The sequence below is a fragment of the Drosophila suzukii genome (genome assembly GCF_043229965.1).
Source record: "Drosophila suzukii chromosome 2 unlocalized genomic scaffold, CBGP_Dsuzu_IsoJpt1.0 scf_2c, whole genome shotgun sequence".
Taxonomy (NCBI): domain Eukaryota; kingdom Metazoa; phylum Arthropoda; class Insecta; order Diptera; family Drosophilidae; genus Drosophila; species Drosophila suzukii.
Window position 1 is genome coordinate 23,728,461 of NW_027255896.1, and position 14,836 is coordinate 23,743,296.

General features: G+C 40.9%; 3 protein-coding genes across 3 annotated transcripts; all 3 read left to right on the plus strand.

Annotated features, from left to right (window-relative positions):
• The first annotated feature begins 4,841 nt into the window (after positions 1-4,841).
• LOC139354366 (golgin subfamily A member 1-like) lies at positions 4,842-5,568 on the plus strand. The gene is made up of 2 exons (XM_070998589.1): positions 4,842-4,872; positions 4,958-5,568. Exons 1-2 carry the CDS (start codon positions 4,842-4,844, stop codon positions 5,566-5,568), a joined length of 642 nt encoding a protein of 213 aa, XP_070854690.1.
• Positions 5,569-8,559: 2,991 nt separating this feature from the next.
• Positions 8,560-10,720, plus strand: LOC139354367 (trichohyalin-like). The gene is made up of 3 exons (XM_070998590.1): positions 8,560-8,590; positions 8,655-9,689; positions 10,647-10,720. Exons 1-3 carry the CDS (start codon positions 8,560-8,562, stop codon positions 10,718-10,720), a joined length of 1,140 nt encoding a protein of 379 aa, XP_070854691.1.
• Positions 10,721-12,101: 1,381 nt separating this feature from the next.
• On the plus strand, positions 12,102-14,318 carry LOC139354368 (trichohyalin-like). The gene is made up of 2 exons (XM_070998591.1): positions 12,102-13,299; positions 14,245-14,318. The coding sequence occupies exons 1-2, from the start codon at positions 12,102-12,104 to the stop codon at positions 14,316-14,318; spliced, it is 1,272 nt and encodes a 423-aa protein (XP_070854692.1).
• The last annotated feature ends 518 nt before the right edge of the window (positions 14,319-14,836 follow it).

A 14,836-nucleotide genomic window follows, 5' to 3' on the forward strand; every position in this document is an offset into this window, starting at 1 on the left:
TCTTTGCATTTTTTTCCTTCTTAGTGCATTTTTATGCGCCAAAAGAGAAGTATATTTGGCGGAAAAAGACCGAAATCCGTGCACGTTAAATTGGAGGTCTAAAACTTTACAGCGCTGTAAATATTTCTGTTGTCTTTTAAAAGATATGTATGTTTATTTATGTTGTTTGTATGTTTAATCAATGCCTTTGATTGTCAAACAATATAGCCAGTTCACTCCAACGCCCACAAACCGCCCAAGGAGTTGAGAAAAGCAATGACGTCAGACGTCAGTCAGACAATGTACATATTTGTAAGTAAATAGTTGCAAACTGAATTAAGCAGCGACCAGAACTTTTTCAAACCAATCTATTTGACCAAACATTTTATTGAACAACTAACGCAAACATTTAAATTGAAGAATACATTATAGGCTTTAAAATTGTTCATGGTAAGAAAACATACATAAATATAAATGTTTTCAATCTATTTTATGTTATGCTCGTCGCTTTAGACTTCCATGTTCTCTACCCCACACCAATTTATTGGTCTACCTAATTCCGATTAGGTTAATATAAGATTTAAGTGCCTGAAAAACAATGGTATGGGCGCGCGAGGGAGTGCTTTTCGCTCTTTGCATTTTCTCTTACCGCAGTGCATTCACATGAGCCAAATGAGAAGGAAGATTGGAGTAAAAGGACCGAAATTCCGAGCACGTAAAATTGTCGCGAAAAACTTTACAGATTTGTAAATCGTTTTGTTATCTCTTTTATCAGATATGCATATGCACTGTTTTAGCCAATACCTATAGACTGTCCCATAAAATCTTTGCCACGCCCACTCCAACGCCTACAAACATCCCAAGAAGTTAGGGAATGCAATGATGTTAGAGCCAGATAATGACATATATTTACATATGTTTGTTTGCATGTATGTAAATAGTTGCAAACTAAAATGCGCGGCGAATAAACTCTTTTAAGCTATGTGCATTATATACACAATACGCCTAGAGGTTGTTTACACCCTGCAGTACCATTCAGCGCTTATTGAGCACTCAATCACTGCAAAAAGCTCATCACTGAGCGCTCAATGAGCGCACAATTTGTATGGAACTAAGTGCTTAAATTAACATAGGCATGTCCTAGGGTTCATCAGTTCTCATAAAATAGCACGCATTGAGCGCTTTTTTGAGCACCCTTTTGTGCGCTTTTTTGAGCAGCAGAAAAAGCACACGTTCAGCACATGTTGAGCGCTCGATTAAGCAGCGGAAAAAGCACACATTCAGCACATGTTGAGCGCTCATTCAAGCAGCGAAAAAGTGCACATTCAGCACACGTTGAGCGCTCATTCAAGCAGCGAAAAAGCGCACATTCAGCACACGTTGAGCGCTTAGCAGCAAATAAAATTTCAGTTGTAATTTTTATTTTTTTTTGTTTGTTTTAAAATTTCCGGTGTTATCGGGGTCGCTGGCACCTCCTTCTCAGCATCTGGTGCCGGCGTTGCCTTTTTTTTGGTACAACTCAAGTTTTTAACGCACCGCATTGCCTTCTGCAGCGCCTTTTCGGGAGGCTCCGAGGGATCCACCAGGGCGATTGCATCTAGTATTAGAAAAAAATTAGTTTTAAAAATAAAACAAGACGAGAATAAAATCGAGTGACCGAAAGTAATCGTTATTTGTAAGATTTATTTATAATAAAAGAAATGTTATCTATGGCATTCAATGTAAAAATCCCAGAAGGTTTTTAAAAATTAAACTTACAAACAATAGTTTTCAGCCTCAACAAAAACTTACTTAATAAGGCACGGGCGAAATTTGGGTAGTCTGAGCCTCTTCTTGTTTTGCCCCCATCCAAGTTGTGGGACAGAACAAGTTCCTCGGATAATATGCTTAAGATGGAACGACTTAGCCTTCCATTTTTTTATAGAATATAAGAAAATTAAAAAAATATCGAGAAGAAATTTGCAAACTTTTGTTTTCGGTCACTTGATTTATTTTATTTTGTTGTATAAAATTATTTATGTATTTTTTTTATTATTTATTAAATTATTTATTTATTTTGCAGATGCGGAAAAAATACCACTTTTCCAGGGACGGAAAATTAGAGATGTTTGAGATTTTTATTTAAATAGCCATGTTCGTTTACTTACACAAAAATAAAAATTGTGTTTTAATGTTATTAATACAAAAAATCATAAGTTATAAAAACAAACATCTCTTATTTTTGGTCCCTAGGAACTTAGCACTCAATAAGATTTTCAAATTTATTTATATGCATCGTTTGTTGTTTTTCACGTCAAAAATTAATATTTTTCACAGCTATTTTTTTCCGCCACGTGTTTTTTTGGGAGTCTTCAATTTTCCATTTTTTCAATATACTTTAACTTGTTTTTACTCCCACTGATTAAATAAATATTGGTCTGCGACAGACTTACCTGGGAATCGTATAGGTATCACTTTTAAACCACTGGTTTATTTTATTTAACTACCTTAATTGCGTGCAATTCTAACTCCTTCACATAAGTAAACCCAAGTGAAAAAGACGAAAAAAGTCGCGTGCCTTCCAGAAAAACAACAAGCAACAACAACAACGGTTCCGCTAATCCGTTGGTGCTCTGTTTTTTTGGCATGTCCCGTTTGGTCTATGCATCTTGCACATAAAAGCAGGGTATTTATAGACATATCCGACTATGCAAATCGGTTTATAAAAATATATTCGTAAAACTTCACATATTATTAAATAATATTAATAAACCTATAAATTTGTTTAAGAAATACAAATATTTTAAAACATAAACCTTTTATTTTAAATGGTTGTTTTATCATTTACGAACAAATGTCGCATTATTCAAAAGGCAAGGGTGCACAAAAGTCTATATATTTTAGTTGCTGGGCCTCCTTCCCATCACACGCACTTTTCCGTCTGAGACATGGCGAGAGAGGGAGAGCCCAAAATTACTTTTTGTGCGTTCTCTTTGCGGACCCGACTGAGAGCACGTCGCTTTGCCGCCGTTGCGCTCAGCTCTGCCGGCGTCGCTGGCTTCTCTACCGACGTCGCAGTCGGCTTCGTGATGATTGGGCGCTTAACTCAATTGTGGACTGCAGGGCATGTACATACATTGTACATTAATATAAATGTTATTAGTATGTTATGTCTTGCTCTCTCTTTCTCGGCGCAAGCTGAAACAAAAGCGGGACAACAAAATGAGAATGAAAAGCGCTGCCAACGCTAAGAGAGAGAGCACAGTGCGCGGCTAACTTATTCTATTGAATATTTAGCAATTCAAACTATCTGTCCGTTTCCCCTCTGTCCTCTGGCCAATTTACTTATTGCTATTATTTTGTTGTTTGTTGATGCTTAACAAATATAATTAATAAAATGTTTTCAGTCTGTTTTATGTATTGCTCTCTCTCCTTGGCGCAGGCTGAAACAAAAGCGAGACAAGAAAATGAGAATGAAAAGCGCTGCCAACGCTAAGAGAGAGCACAGTGCGCGGCTAACTTACTCTAATGAATAATAAACAACTTAATTTGTTCCCCATTTGGCTCTACCCGAACACCAGTTCATTGGTCTACCAGTTGTATTTACCAAATTCCGATCAGGATAATGAAAGATTTAAATTGGAAAAACAATAGAAAGGACGCGGCAGGGAGGGCTTTTTTCTCCTAGCATTTTCTCTCTTTGTGCATTTTTATGCGGCAAAAGAGAAGAATATCGAGGAAAAGGACCGAAAATCCGTGCACGTAAAATTGGCGGGCAAAAACTTTACAGCGCTGTAAATCTTCTGTTATCTCTTTAGTCTACGACTAACCATCGTAAGCGAATCTACTGCCCGTGTGCCGAATGCGATTTTTGCGAATTTTTCAAGTGTCTTCCAATTTAAAAGTGATATTCCTAACGTAAATTAACCTTTTCAAGCCATTTAACGTAAACTCAATAAATTAATTTTCCTTTGCTAAGAAGTTAGCCAAGTCCGAGCTAAATTTGTGTTTTTCCTTTGCTAAAAAGTTATCGTAAATTTGTGTTTTTGCGCGCACGCGAGTTGTCGCTGCTTCTGCCGACGTCGCTGCCGCGATTTGCTGATGACGGGTTCTGCGCACTTTGCTAAGTACCCTTTTTAAAGTAATTTTATTAACAATAAAAAAAAAACACTTGAATTTTCATATTTTAAATATTTTCCTAGTAATTTTTCGATTTTTAATTTTTAAAAAAATTGTTTTTCTGGTAAATTTTTGATATTTAATTTTTTTTTTTTTTCATTTTAAAGTAGTTTTAAAAATTTTTTCTGATTAAATTTTCGATTTTCAACTTTAAATTTTCTAATCGCTTCGCACTTTTTTTCTTATTTATAGAAATATAAGAAAATAGCCTTTTTAAAGGCTTTTTTTTTATATTGTTAAAAATTTACGTTTTTATTATCTAATAGTCCTATAAGTTTTAGTCTTTTTGAAGACTAACACTTATAATTCTATTTATTAATTAAGTTATTTATTTATTCACTTAATTAAGGTTTTTAATACTTTAATAATATTTTAAGACTAGGTCTTTTTAAAGACTTTCTCTTTGATTATTATTATTTCATATTTTCAGCATACGTATTTAACTTATAAAATCGTAATAGGGTTATAAGTTTCGTCTTTCAAAGACTTACACTTATAGTTCTATTAATTTAGCTATTTAATTTACTAATACCTTTTTTATAAAATTGAATTTATTAATTATATATTAAAGCTATATTTTCCATTAGGGATATCTTAATATTTTAATAAAAATGCCTCGACTAAATAGACCTACTGCATCTCAACGGGCTAGGAATCAATTACTAAGAAATAGAGCAAATAGGGAAAACATTGAGTATGCAGAGATGGAGAGGGTAGAAAATTCCGAAGCTCAGCGTAGGCGAAGGGAAAATGAATTGTTCAGGGATGCAGAGCAGGGCCTAAATACTGCGTCTGCGCTTGAATCCGACAACTCGTGCAGTTGAGCAAGCAGCTGATACTCGGCGTCGTTCTACAAGGCGACAAAATAGCCAAGTCCGAGCAATAGAGCAGGCTCTAAATACTGCAGAACACTCGGAAAGGCGCTTGGATCCTGTCTTTCGTGCGGGTGAACAAGTAGCCGATACTCAGCGTCGTTCAATTAGGCGACGAAATAGCCAAGTCCGAGCTAAAGAGCAGGTTCAAAATACTGCTGACCACTCGGAAAGGCGCTTAGATCCTGATTTCCGTGCGGATGAGCAAGCAGCCGATACTCGGCGTCGTTCAATTAGGCGACGAAATAGCCAAGTCCGAGCTACAGAGCAGGTTCAAAGTACTGCTGACCACTCGGAAAGGCGCCTAGATCCCGATTTCCGTGCGGCTGAGCAAGCAGCCGATACTCGGCGTCGTTCAATTAGGCGACGAAATAGCCAAGTCCGAGCTACAGAGCAGTTTCAAAATACTGCTGACCACTCGGAAAGGCGCCTAGATCCCGATTTCCGTGCGGCTGAGCAAGCAGCCGATACTCGGCGTCGTTCAATTAGGCGACGAAATAGCCAAGTCCGAGCTACAAGCAGGTTCAAAATACTGCTGACCACTCGGAAAGGCGCCTAGATCCCGATTTCCGTGCGGCTGAGCAAGCAGCCGATACTCGGCGTCGTTCAATTAGGCGACGAAATAACCAAGTCCGAGCTACAGAGCAGGTTCAAAATACTGCTGACCACTCGGAAAGGCGCCTAGATCCCGATTTCCGTGCGGCTGAGCAAGCAGCCGATACTCGGCGTCGTTCAATTAGGCGACGAAATAGCCAAGTCCGAGCTACAGAGCAGTTTCAAAATACTGCTGACCACTCGGAAAGGCGCCTAGATCCCGATTTCCGTGCGGCTGAGCAAGCAGCCGATACTCGGCGTCGTTCAATTAGGCGACGAAATAGCCAAGTCCGAGCTACAGAGCAGGTTCAAAATACAGCTGACCACTCGGAAAGGCGCTTAGATCCTGATTTCCGTGCGGATGAGCAAGCAGCCGATACTCGTTCAATTAGGCGACGAAATAGCCAAGTCCGAGCTACACAGCAGGCTCAAAATACTGCTGACCACTCGGTAAGGCGCTTAGATCCTGCTTTCCGTGCGGATGAGCAAGCAGCCGATACTTGGCGTCGGTCAATTAGGCGCTTGGATCCTACGTATCGTGCGGGTGAGCAAGAAGCAAATACCCTGCAACGAGCACAGGTTAGATCAACACAGGATCGCCTGTTGGAAAGAGCGCAGGATAGGGCTAGGAGAGCTACAGCTAGAAGTTTTAGGGATCGCAGGGTCGTCGAGCAGGCGAGGAATACACTGGCTCGACGAAGTGCACGTATAGCTGCTCGACAAGCAGCCATCGATGCAATTCAAAATATAAGTCAAAGAGTTAGTCAGTATAGAAGCCTTAGTGGAAACAGGGAAGCAGAAAACCTTCGGAACTCAATGCGAAGTCAGGAGATACGGCTTATTATGTCTCAGGAGCATAGGCCCAGTAGAAGACCTACTGAATTGGAAGTTCTTATAGCCACTTTTAATAGAAAAGTGAAGCTTGTTCCCGATCAGATTTGCCTTTGTTGTAAAGGATTGTGGTTCCCAAAGCAAATAAATAAGCTTTCTAGAGCCTATTTAGAAGAACATTGCGAGTTCAGGGAAGAGATTTACCAAAATGCAAGCCAGCTTGCTTTCACTGGTGAATCTTTTAAGTTCTGTGCAACCTGTCACAGCAATATAAAAGCCGGCAGAAAGCCCAAAGGTGCCATTTTCCCAGAAATTCCTCATTGCTTAAGGGGGCTTACTCCCTTGGAGGAACGACTGATTTCACCTCGCCTTCCATTTATGATTATTGAGTCGATAGGTAATGAGCGTCAGAGTGCTATAAAAGGAGCTGTTGTAAATGTTCCAATTCCAGTAAGCAATATTGTGACGTCCCTCCCACGAGCTTTTAATGAAGCTGAGGTTATACAGCTCCACCTCAAGCGAAGAATGGAATATGGACATGATTTCATGGCAGAGACCATTGCTGACGCTATTAGATACTTAGTGAATACCGAGCTTTACAGAAAGCATAATGTGTCAGTAAACGAGCAGTGGATCTCTGATTTTACATCCGAAACTGTTCCCCTCATAGCATCTCAAGCTGACTTAGCATTAGTAGAGGAGCAATTAGCCATCCAGCAGGAGGATGTAAATTCGGAGGACTAATTCCGATGAGAATGCGGAAGCCGAAGAGTTAAATCCTGGAGGACAAGAAACGATGCTTGAGAATAACCAGACACACAATGTAGGAATTCCGAGAATTACAATGGCTCCAGGTGAGGGCCAAAGACCTCTCGACGTGATTCTCGATGCTGACTCTGAAGAATATGCGTTCCCAAGCATATATGCTGGCGTCAAGAGACCATCTTCAGAGAGTTATACAACCGTAGTTAGGTCTGAGCTTAGAAACGTAGATAGAAGAGGTTGTAGAACTGACAAATTATTCTTCAATTATAAGAAGTTGGAATTAATTCAAATTCGAAACAATATTTACACTTGCTTACGTAAGCGCAGCGCTTCCAGCGCTATAACAGCTGCTAACGTACTTGATGAAGATTTTATGGGCAACTTTATTAGCCATGATGATGGATATCGAATTCTTAAAGATATTCGAACGTCTCCTGCTCACTGGGAAGAAGAAAAGAAGAAAGTCATGGCTATGATTCGCCAGTTTGGTTTGCCAACTTTCTTTATAACTCTGTCGGCCGCTGAAACTAGGTGGCCAGAGCTGATAGTACTGCTCAAGCGCAATGTAGATAGGGTTGAAATAAATGAAGAAGAAGCTTTAAATTTACAATTTAGGGAAAAGGCGCGCCTGATTAGGACAGACCCAGTGACGTGTGCTAGATATTTTGATTATCCCGGATTATACCGAAAATCCGTGCAGGTAAAAAAAAATTTTTTTTCTGGTAAATTTTTGATTTTTAATTTTTTTCTTTTTTCATTTTAAAGTAGTTTTAAAAAATTTTTCCGATTAAATTTTCGATTTCCAACTTTAAATTTTCTAATCGCTTCGCACTTTTTTCTTATTTATAGAAATATAAGAAAATAGCCTTTTTAAAGGCTTTTTTTTATATTGTTATAAATTTACGTTTTTATTACCTAATAGTCCTATAAGTTTTAGTCTTTTTGAAGACTAACACTTATAATTCTATTTATTAATTAAGTTATTTATTTATTCACTTAATTAAGGTTTTTAATACTTTAATAATATTTTAAGACTAGGTCTTTTTAAAGACTTTCTCTTTGATTATTGTTATTTCATATTTTCAGCATACGTATTTAACTTATAAAATCGTAATAGGGTTATAAGTTTCGTCTTTCAAAGACTTACACTTATAGTTCTATTAATTTAGCTATTTAATTTACTAATACCTTTTTTATAAAATTGAATTTATTAATTATATATTAAAGCTATATTTTCCATTAGGGATATCTTAATATTTTAATAAAAATGCCTCGACTAAATAGACCTACTGCATCTCAACGGGCTAGGAATCAATTACTAAGAAATAGAGCAAATAGGGAAAACATTGAGTATGCAGAGATGGAGAGGGTAGAAAATTCCGAAGCTCAGCGTAGGCGAAGGGAAAATGAATTGTTCAGGGATGCAGAGCAGGGCCTAAATACTGCGTCTCATAGGTCAAGGCGCTAGCCAAGTCCGAGCTAAAGAGCAGGTTCAAAATACTGCTGACCACTCGGAAAGGCGCCTAGATCCCGATTTCCGTGCGGCTGAGCAAGCAGCCGATACTCGGCGTCGTTCAATTAGGCGACGAAATAGCCAAGTCCGAGCTACAGAGCAGGTTCAAAATACTGCTGACCACTCGGAAAGGCGCTTAGATCCTGATTTCCGTGCGGATGAGCAAGCAGCCGATACTCGGCGTCGTTCAATTAGGCGACGAAATAGCCAAGTCCGAGCTACAGAGCAGGTTCAAAGTACTGCTGACCACTCGGAAAGGCGCCTAGATCCCGATTTCCGTGCGGCTGAGCAAGCAGCCGATACTCGGCGTCGTTCAATTAGGCGACGAAATAGCCAAGTCCGAGCTACAGAGCAGTTTCAAAATACTGCTGACCACTCGGAAAGGCGCCTAGATCCCGATTTCCGTGCGGCTGAGCAAGCAGCCGATACTCGGCGTCGTTCAATTAGGCGACGAAATAGCCAAGTCCGAGCTACAGAGCAGGTTCAAAATACTGCTGACCACTCGGAAAGGCGCCTAGATCCCGATTTCCGTGCGGCTGAGCAAGCAGCCGATACTCGGCGTCGTTCAATTAGGCGACGAAATAGCCAAGTCCGAGCTACAGAGCAGTTTCAAAATACTGCTGACCACTCGGAAAGGCGCCTAGATCCCGATTTCCGTGCGGCTGAGCAAGCAGCCGATACTCGGCGTCGTTCAATTAGGCGACGAAATAGCCAAGTCCGAGCTACAGAGCAGGTTCAAAATACTGCTGACCACTCGGAAAGGCGCCTAGATCCCGATTTCCGTGCGGCTGAGCAAGCAGCCGATACTCGGCGTCGTTCAATTAGGCGACGAAAGAGCCAAGTCCGAGCTACAGAGCAGGCTCAAAATACTGCTGACCACTCGGTAAGGCGCTTAGATCCTGCTTTCCGTGCGGATGAGCAAGCAGCCGATACTTGGCGTCGGTCAATTAGGCGCTTGGATCCTACGTATCGTGCGGGTGAGCAAGAAGCAAATACCCTGCAACGAGCACAGGTTAGATCAACACAGGATCGCCTGTTGGAAAGAGCGCAGGATAGGGCTAGGAGAGCTACAGCTAGAAGTTTTAGGGATCGCAGGGTCGTCGAGCAGGCGAGGAATACACTGGCTCGACGAAGTGCACGTATAGCTGCTCGACAAGCAGCCATCGATGCAATTCAAAATATAAGTCAAAGAGTTAGTCAGTATAGAAGCCTTAGTGGAAACAGGGAAGCAGAAAACCTTCGGAACTCAATCCGAAGTCAGGAGATACGGCTTATTATGTCTCAGGAGCATAGGCCCAGTAGAAGACCTACTGAATTGGAAGTTCTTATAGCCACTTTTAATAGAAAAGTGAAGCTTGGTCCCGATCAGATTTGCCTTTGTTGTAAAGGATTGTGGTTCCCAAAGCAAATAAATAAGCTTTCTAGAGCCTATTTAGAAGAACATTGCGAGTTCAGGGAAGAGATTTACCAAAATGCAAGCCAGCTTGCTTTCACTGGTGAATCTTTTAAGTTCTGTGCAACCTGTCACAGCAATATAAAAGCCGGCAGAAAGCCCAAAGGTGCCATTTTCCCAGAAATTCCTCATTGCTTAAGGGGGCTTACTCCCTTGGAGGAACGACTGATTTCACCTCGCCTTCCATTTATGATTATTGAGTCGATAGGTAATGAGCGTCAGAGTGCTATAAAAGGAGCTGTTGTAAATGTTCCAATTCCAGTAAGCAATATTGTGACGTCCCTCCCACGAGCTTTTAATGAAGCTGAGGTTATACAGCTCCACCTCAAGCGAAGAATGGAATATGGACATGATTTCATGGCAGAGACCATTGCTGACGCTATTAGATACTTAGTGAATACCGAGCTTTACAGAAAGCATAATGTGTCAGTAAACGAGCAGTGGATCTCTGATTTTACATCCGAAACTGTTCCCCTCATAGCATCTCAAGCTGACTTAGCATTAGTAGAGGAGCAATTAGCCATCCAGCAGGAGGATGTAAATTCGGAGGACTAATTCCGATGAGAATGCGGAAGCCGAAGAGTTAAATCCTGGAGGACAAGAAACGATGCTTGAGAATAACCAGACACACAATGTAGGAATTCCGAGAATTACAATGGCTCCAGGTGAGGGCCAAAGACCTCTCGACGTGATTCTCGATGCTGACTCTGAAGAATATGCGTTCCCAAGCATATATGCTGGCGTCAAGAGACCATCTTCAGAGAGTTATACAACCGTAGTTAGGTCTGAGCTTAGAAACGTAGATAGAAGAGGTTGTAGAACTGCCAAATTATTCTTCAATTATAAGAAGTTGGAATTAATTCAAATTCGAAACAATATTTACACTTGCTTACGTAAGCGCAGCGCTTACAGCGCTATAACAGCTGCTAACGTTCTTGATGAAGATTTTATGGGCAACTTTATTAGCCATGATGATGGATATCGAATTCTTAAAGATATTCGAACGTCTCCTGCTCACTGGGAAGAAGAAAAGAAGAAAGTCATGGCTATGATTCGCCAGATTGGTTTGCCAACTTTCTTTATAACTCTGTCGGCCGCTGAAACTAGGTGGCCAGAGCTGATAGTACTGCTCAAGCGCAATGTAGATAGGATTGAAATAAATGAAGAAGAAGCTTTAAATTTACAATTTAGGGAAAAGGCGCGCCTGATTAGGACAGACCCAGTGACGTGTGCTAGATATTTTGATTATCCCGGATTATACCGAAAATCCGTGCAGGTAAAAAAAAATTTTTTTTCTGGTAAATTTTTGATTTTTAATTTTTTTCTTTTTTCATTTTAAAGTAGTTTTAAAAAATTTTTCCGATTAAATTTTCGATTTCCAACTTTAAATTTTCTAATCGCTTCGCACTTTTTTCTTATTTATAGAAATATAAGAAAATAGCCTTTTTAAAGGCTTTTTTTTATATTGTTATAAATTTACGTTTTTATTACCTAATAGTCCTATAAGTTTTAGTCTTTTTGAAGACTAACACTTATAATTCTATTTATTAATTAAGTTATTTATTTATTCACTTAATTAAGGTTTTTAATACTTTAATAATATTTTAAGACTAGGTCTTTTTAAAGACTTTCTCTTTGATTATTATTATTTCATATTTTCAGCATACGTATTTAACTTATAAAATCGTAATAGGGTTATAAGTTTCGTCTTTCAAAGACTTACACTTATAGTTCTATTAATTTAGCTATTTAATTTACTAATACCTTTTTTATAAAATTGAATTTATTAATTATATATTAAAGCTATATTTTCCATTAGGGATATCTTAATATTTTAATAAAAATGCCTCGACTAAATAGACCTACTGCATCTCAACGGGCTAGGAATCAATTACTAAGAAATAGAGCAAATAGGGAAAACATTGAGTATGCAGAGATGGAGAGGGTAGAAAATTCCGAAGCTCAGCGTAGGCGAAGGGAAAATGAATTGTTCAGGGATGCAGAGCAGGGCCTAAATACTGCGTCTCATAGGTCAAGGCGCTTGAATCCGACAACTCGTGCAGTTGAGCAAGCAGCTGATACTCGGCGTCGTTCTACAAGGCGACAAAATAGCCAAGTCCGAGCAATAGAGCAGGCTCTAAATACTGCAGAACACTCGGAAAGGCGCTTAGATCCTGATTTCCGTGCGGATGAGCAAGCAGCCGATACTCGGCGTCGTTCAATTAGGCGACGAAATAGCCAAGTCCGAGCTACAGAGCAGGTTCAAAGTACTGCTGACCACTCGGAAAGGCGCCTAGATCCCGATTTCCGTGCGGCTGAGCAAGCAGCCGATACTCGGCGTCGTTCAATTAGGCGACGAAATAGCCAAGTCCGAGCTACAGAGCAGTTTCAAAATACTGCTGACCACTCGGAAAGGCGCCTAGATCCCGATTTCCGTGCGGCTGAGCAAGCAGCCGATACTCGGCGTCGTTCAATTAGGCGACGAAATAGCCAAGTCCGAGCTACAGAGCAGGTTCAAAATTCTGCTGACCACTCGGAAAGGCGCCTAGATCCCGATTTCCGTGCGGCTGAGCAAGCAGCCGATACTCGGCGTCGTTCAATTAGGCGACGAAATAGCCAAGTCCGAGCTACAGAGCAGGTTCAAAATACTGCTGACCACTCGGAAAGGCGCCTAGATCCCGATTTCCGTGCGGCTGAGCAAGCAGCCGATACTCGGCGTCGTTCAATTAGGCGACGAAATAGCCAAGTCCGAGCTACAGAGCAGTTTCAAAATACTGCTGACCACTCGGAAAGGCGCCTAGATCCCGATTTCCGTGCGGCTGAGCAAGCAGCCGATACTCGGCGTCGTTCAATTAGGCGACGAAATAGCCAAGTCCGAGCTACAGAGCAGGTTCAAAATACAGCTGAGCACTCGGAAAGGCGCTTAGATCCTGATTTCCGTGCGGATGAGCAAGCAGCCGATACTCGGCGTCGTTCAATTAGGCGACGAAAGAGCCAAGTCCGAGCTACAGAGCAGGCTCAAAATACTGCTGACCACTCGGTAAGGCGCTTAGATCCTGCTTTCCGTGCGGATGAGCAAGCAGCCGATACTTGGCGTCGGTCAATTATGCGCTTGGATCCTACGTATCGTGCGGGTGAGCAAGAAGCAAATACCCTGCAACGAGCACAGGTTAGATCAACACAGGATCGCCTGTTGGAAAGAGCGCAGGATAGGGCTAGGAGAGCTACAGCTAGAAGTTTTAGGGATCGCAGGGTCGTCGAGCAGGCGAGGAATACACTGGCTCGACGAAGTGCTCGACAAGCAGCCATCGATGCAATTCAAAATATAAGTCAAAGAGTTAGTCAGTATAGAAGCCTTAGTGGAAACAGGGAAGCAGAAAACCTTCGGAACTCAATGCGAAGTCAGGAGATACGGCTTATTATGTCTCAGGAGCATAGGCCCAGTAGAAGACCTACTGAATTGGAAGTTCTTATAGCCACTTTTAATAGAAAAGTGAAGCTTGTTCCCGATCAGATTTGCCTTTGTTGTAAAGGATTGTGGTTCCCAAAGCAAATAAATAAGCTTTCTAGAGCCTATTTAGAAGAACATTGCGAGTTCAGGGAAGAGATTTACCAAAATGCAAGCCAGCTTGCTTTCACTGGTGAATCTTTTAAGTTCTGTGCAACCTGTCACAGCAATATAAAAGCCGGCAGAAAGCCCAAAGGTGCCATTTTCCCAGAAATTCCTCATTGCTTAAGGGGGCTTACTCCCTTGGAGGAACGACTGATTTCACCTCGCCTTCCATTTATGATTATTGAGTCGATAGGTAATGAGCGTCAGAGTGCTATAAAAGGAGCTGTTGTAAATGTTCCAATTCCAGTAAGCAATATTGTGACGTCCCTCCCACGAGCTTTTAATGAAGCTGAGGTTATACAGCTCCACCTCAAGCGAAGAATGGAATATGGACATGATTTCATGGCAGAGACCATTGCTGACGCTATTAGATACTTAGTGAATACCGAGCTTTACAGAAAGCATAATGTGTCAGTAAACGAGCAGTGGATCTCTGATTTTACATCCGAAACTGTTCCCCTCATAGCATCTCAAGCTGACTTAGCATTAGTAGAGGAGCAATTAGCCATCCAGCAGGAGGATGTAAATTCGGAGGACTAATTCCGATGAGAATGCGGAAGCCGAAGAGTTAAATCCTGGAGGACAAGAAACGATGCTTGAGAATAACCAGACACACAATGTAGGAATTCCGAGAATTACAATGGCTCCAGGTGAGGGCCAAAGACCTCTCGACGTGATTCTCGATGCTGACTCTGAAGAATATGCGTTCCCAAGCATATATGCTGGCGTCAAGAGACCATCTTCAGAGAGTTATACAACCGTAGTTAGGTCTGAGCTTAGAAACGTAGATAGAAGAGGTTGTAGAACTGACAAATTATTCTTCAATTATAAGAAGTTGTAATTAATTCAAATTCGAAACAATATTTACACTTGCTTACGTAAGCGCAGCGCTTCCAGCGCTATAACAGCTGCTAACGTACTTGATGAAGATTTTATGGGCAACTTTATTAGCCATGATGATGGATATCGAATTCTTAAAGATATTCGAACGTCTCCTGCTCACTGGGAAGAAGAAAAGAAGAAAGTCATGGCTATGATTCGCCAGTTTGGTTTGCCAA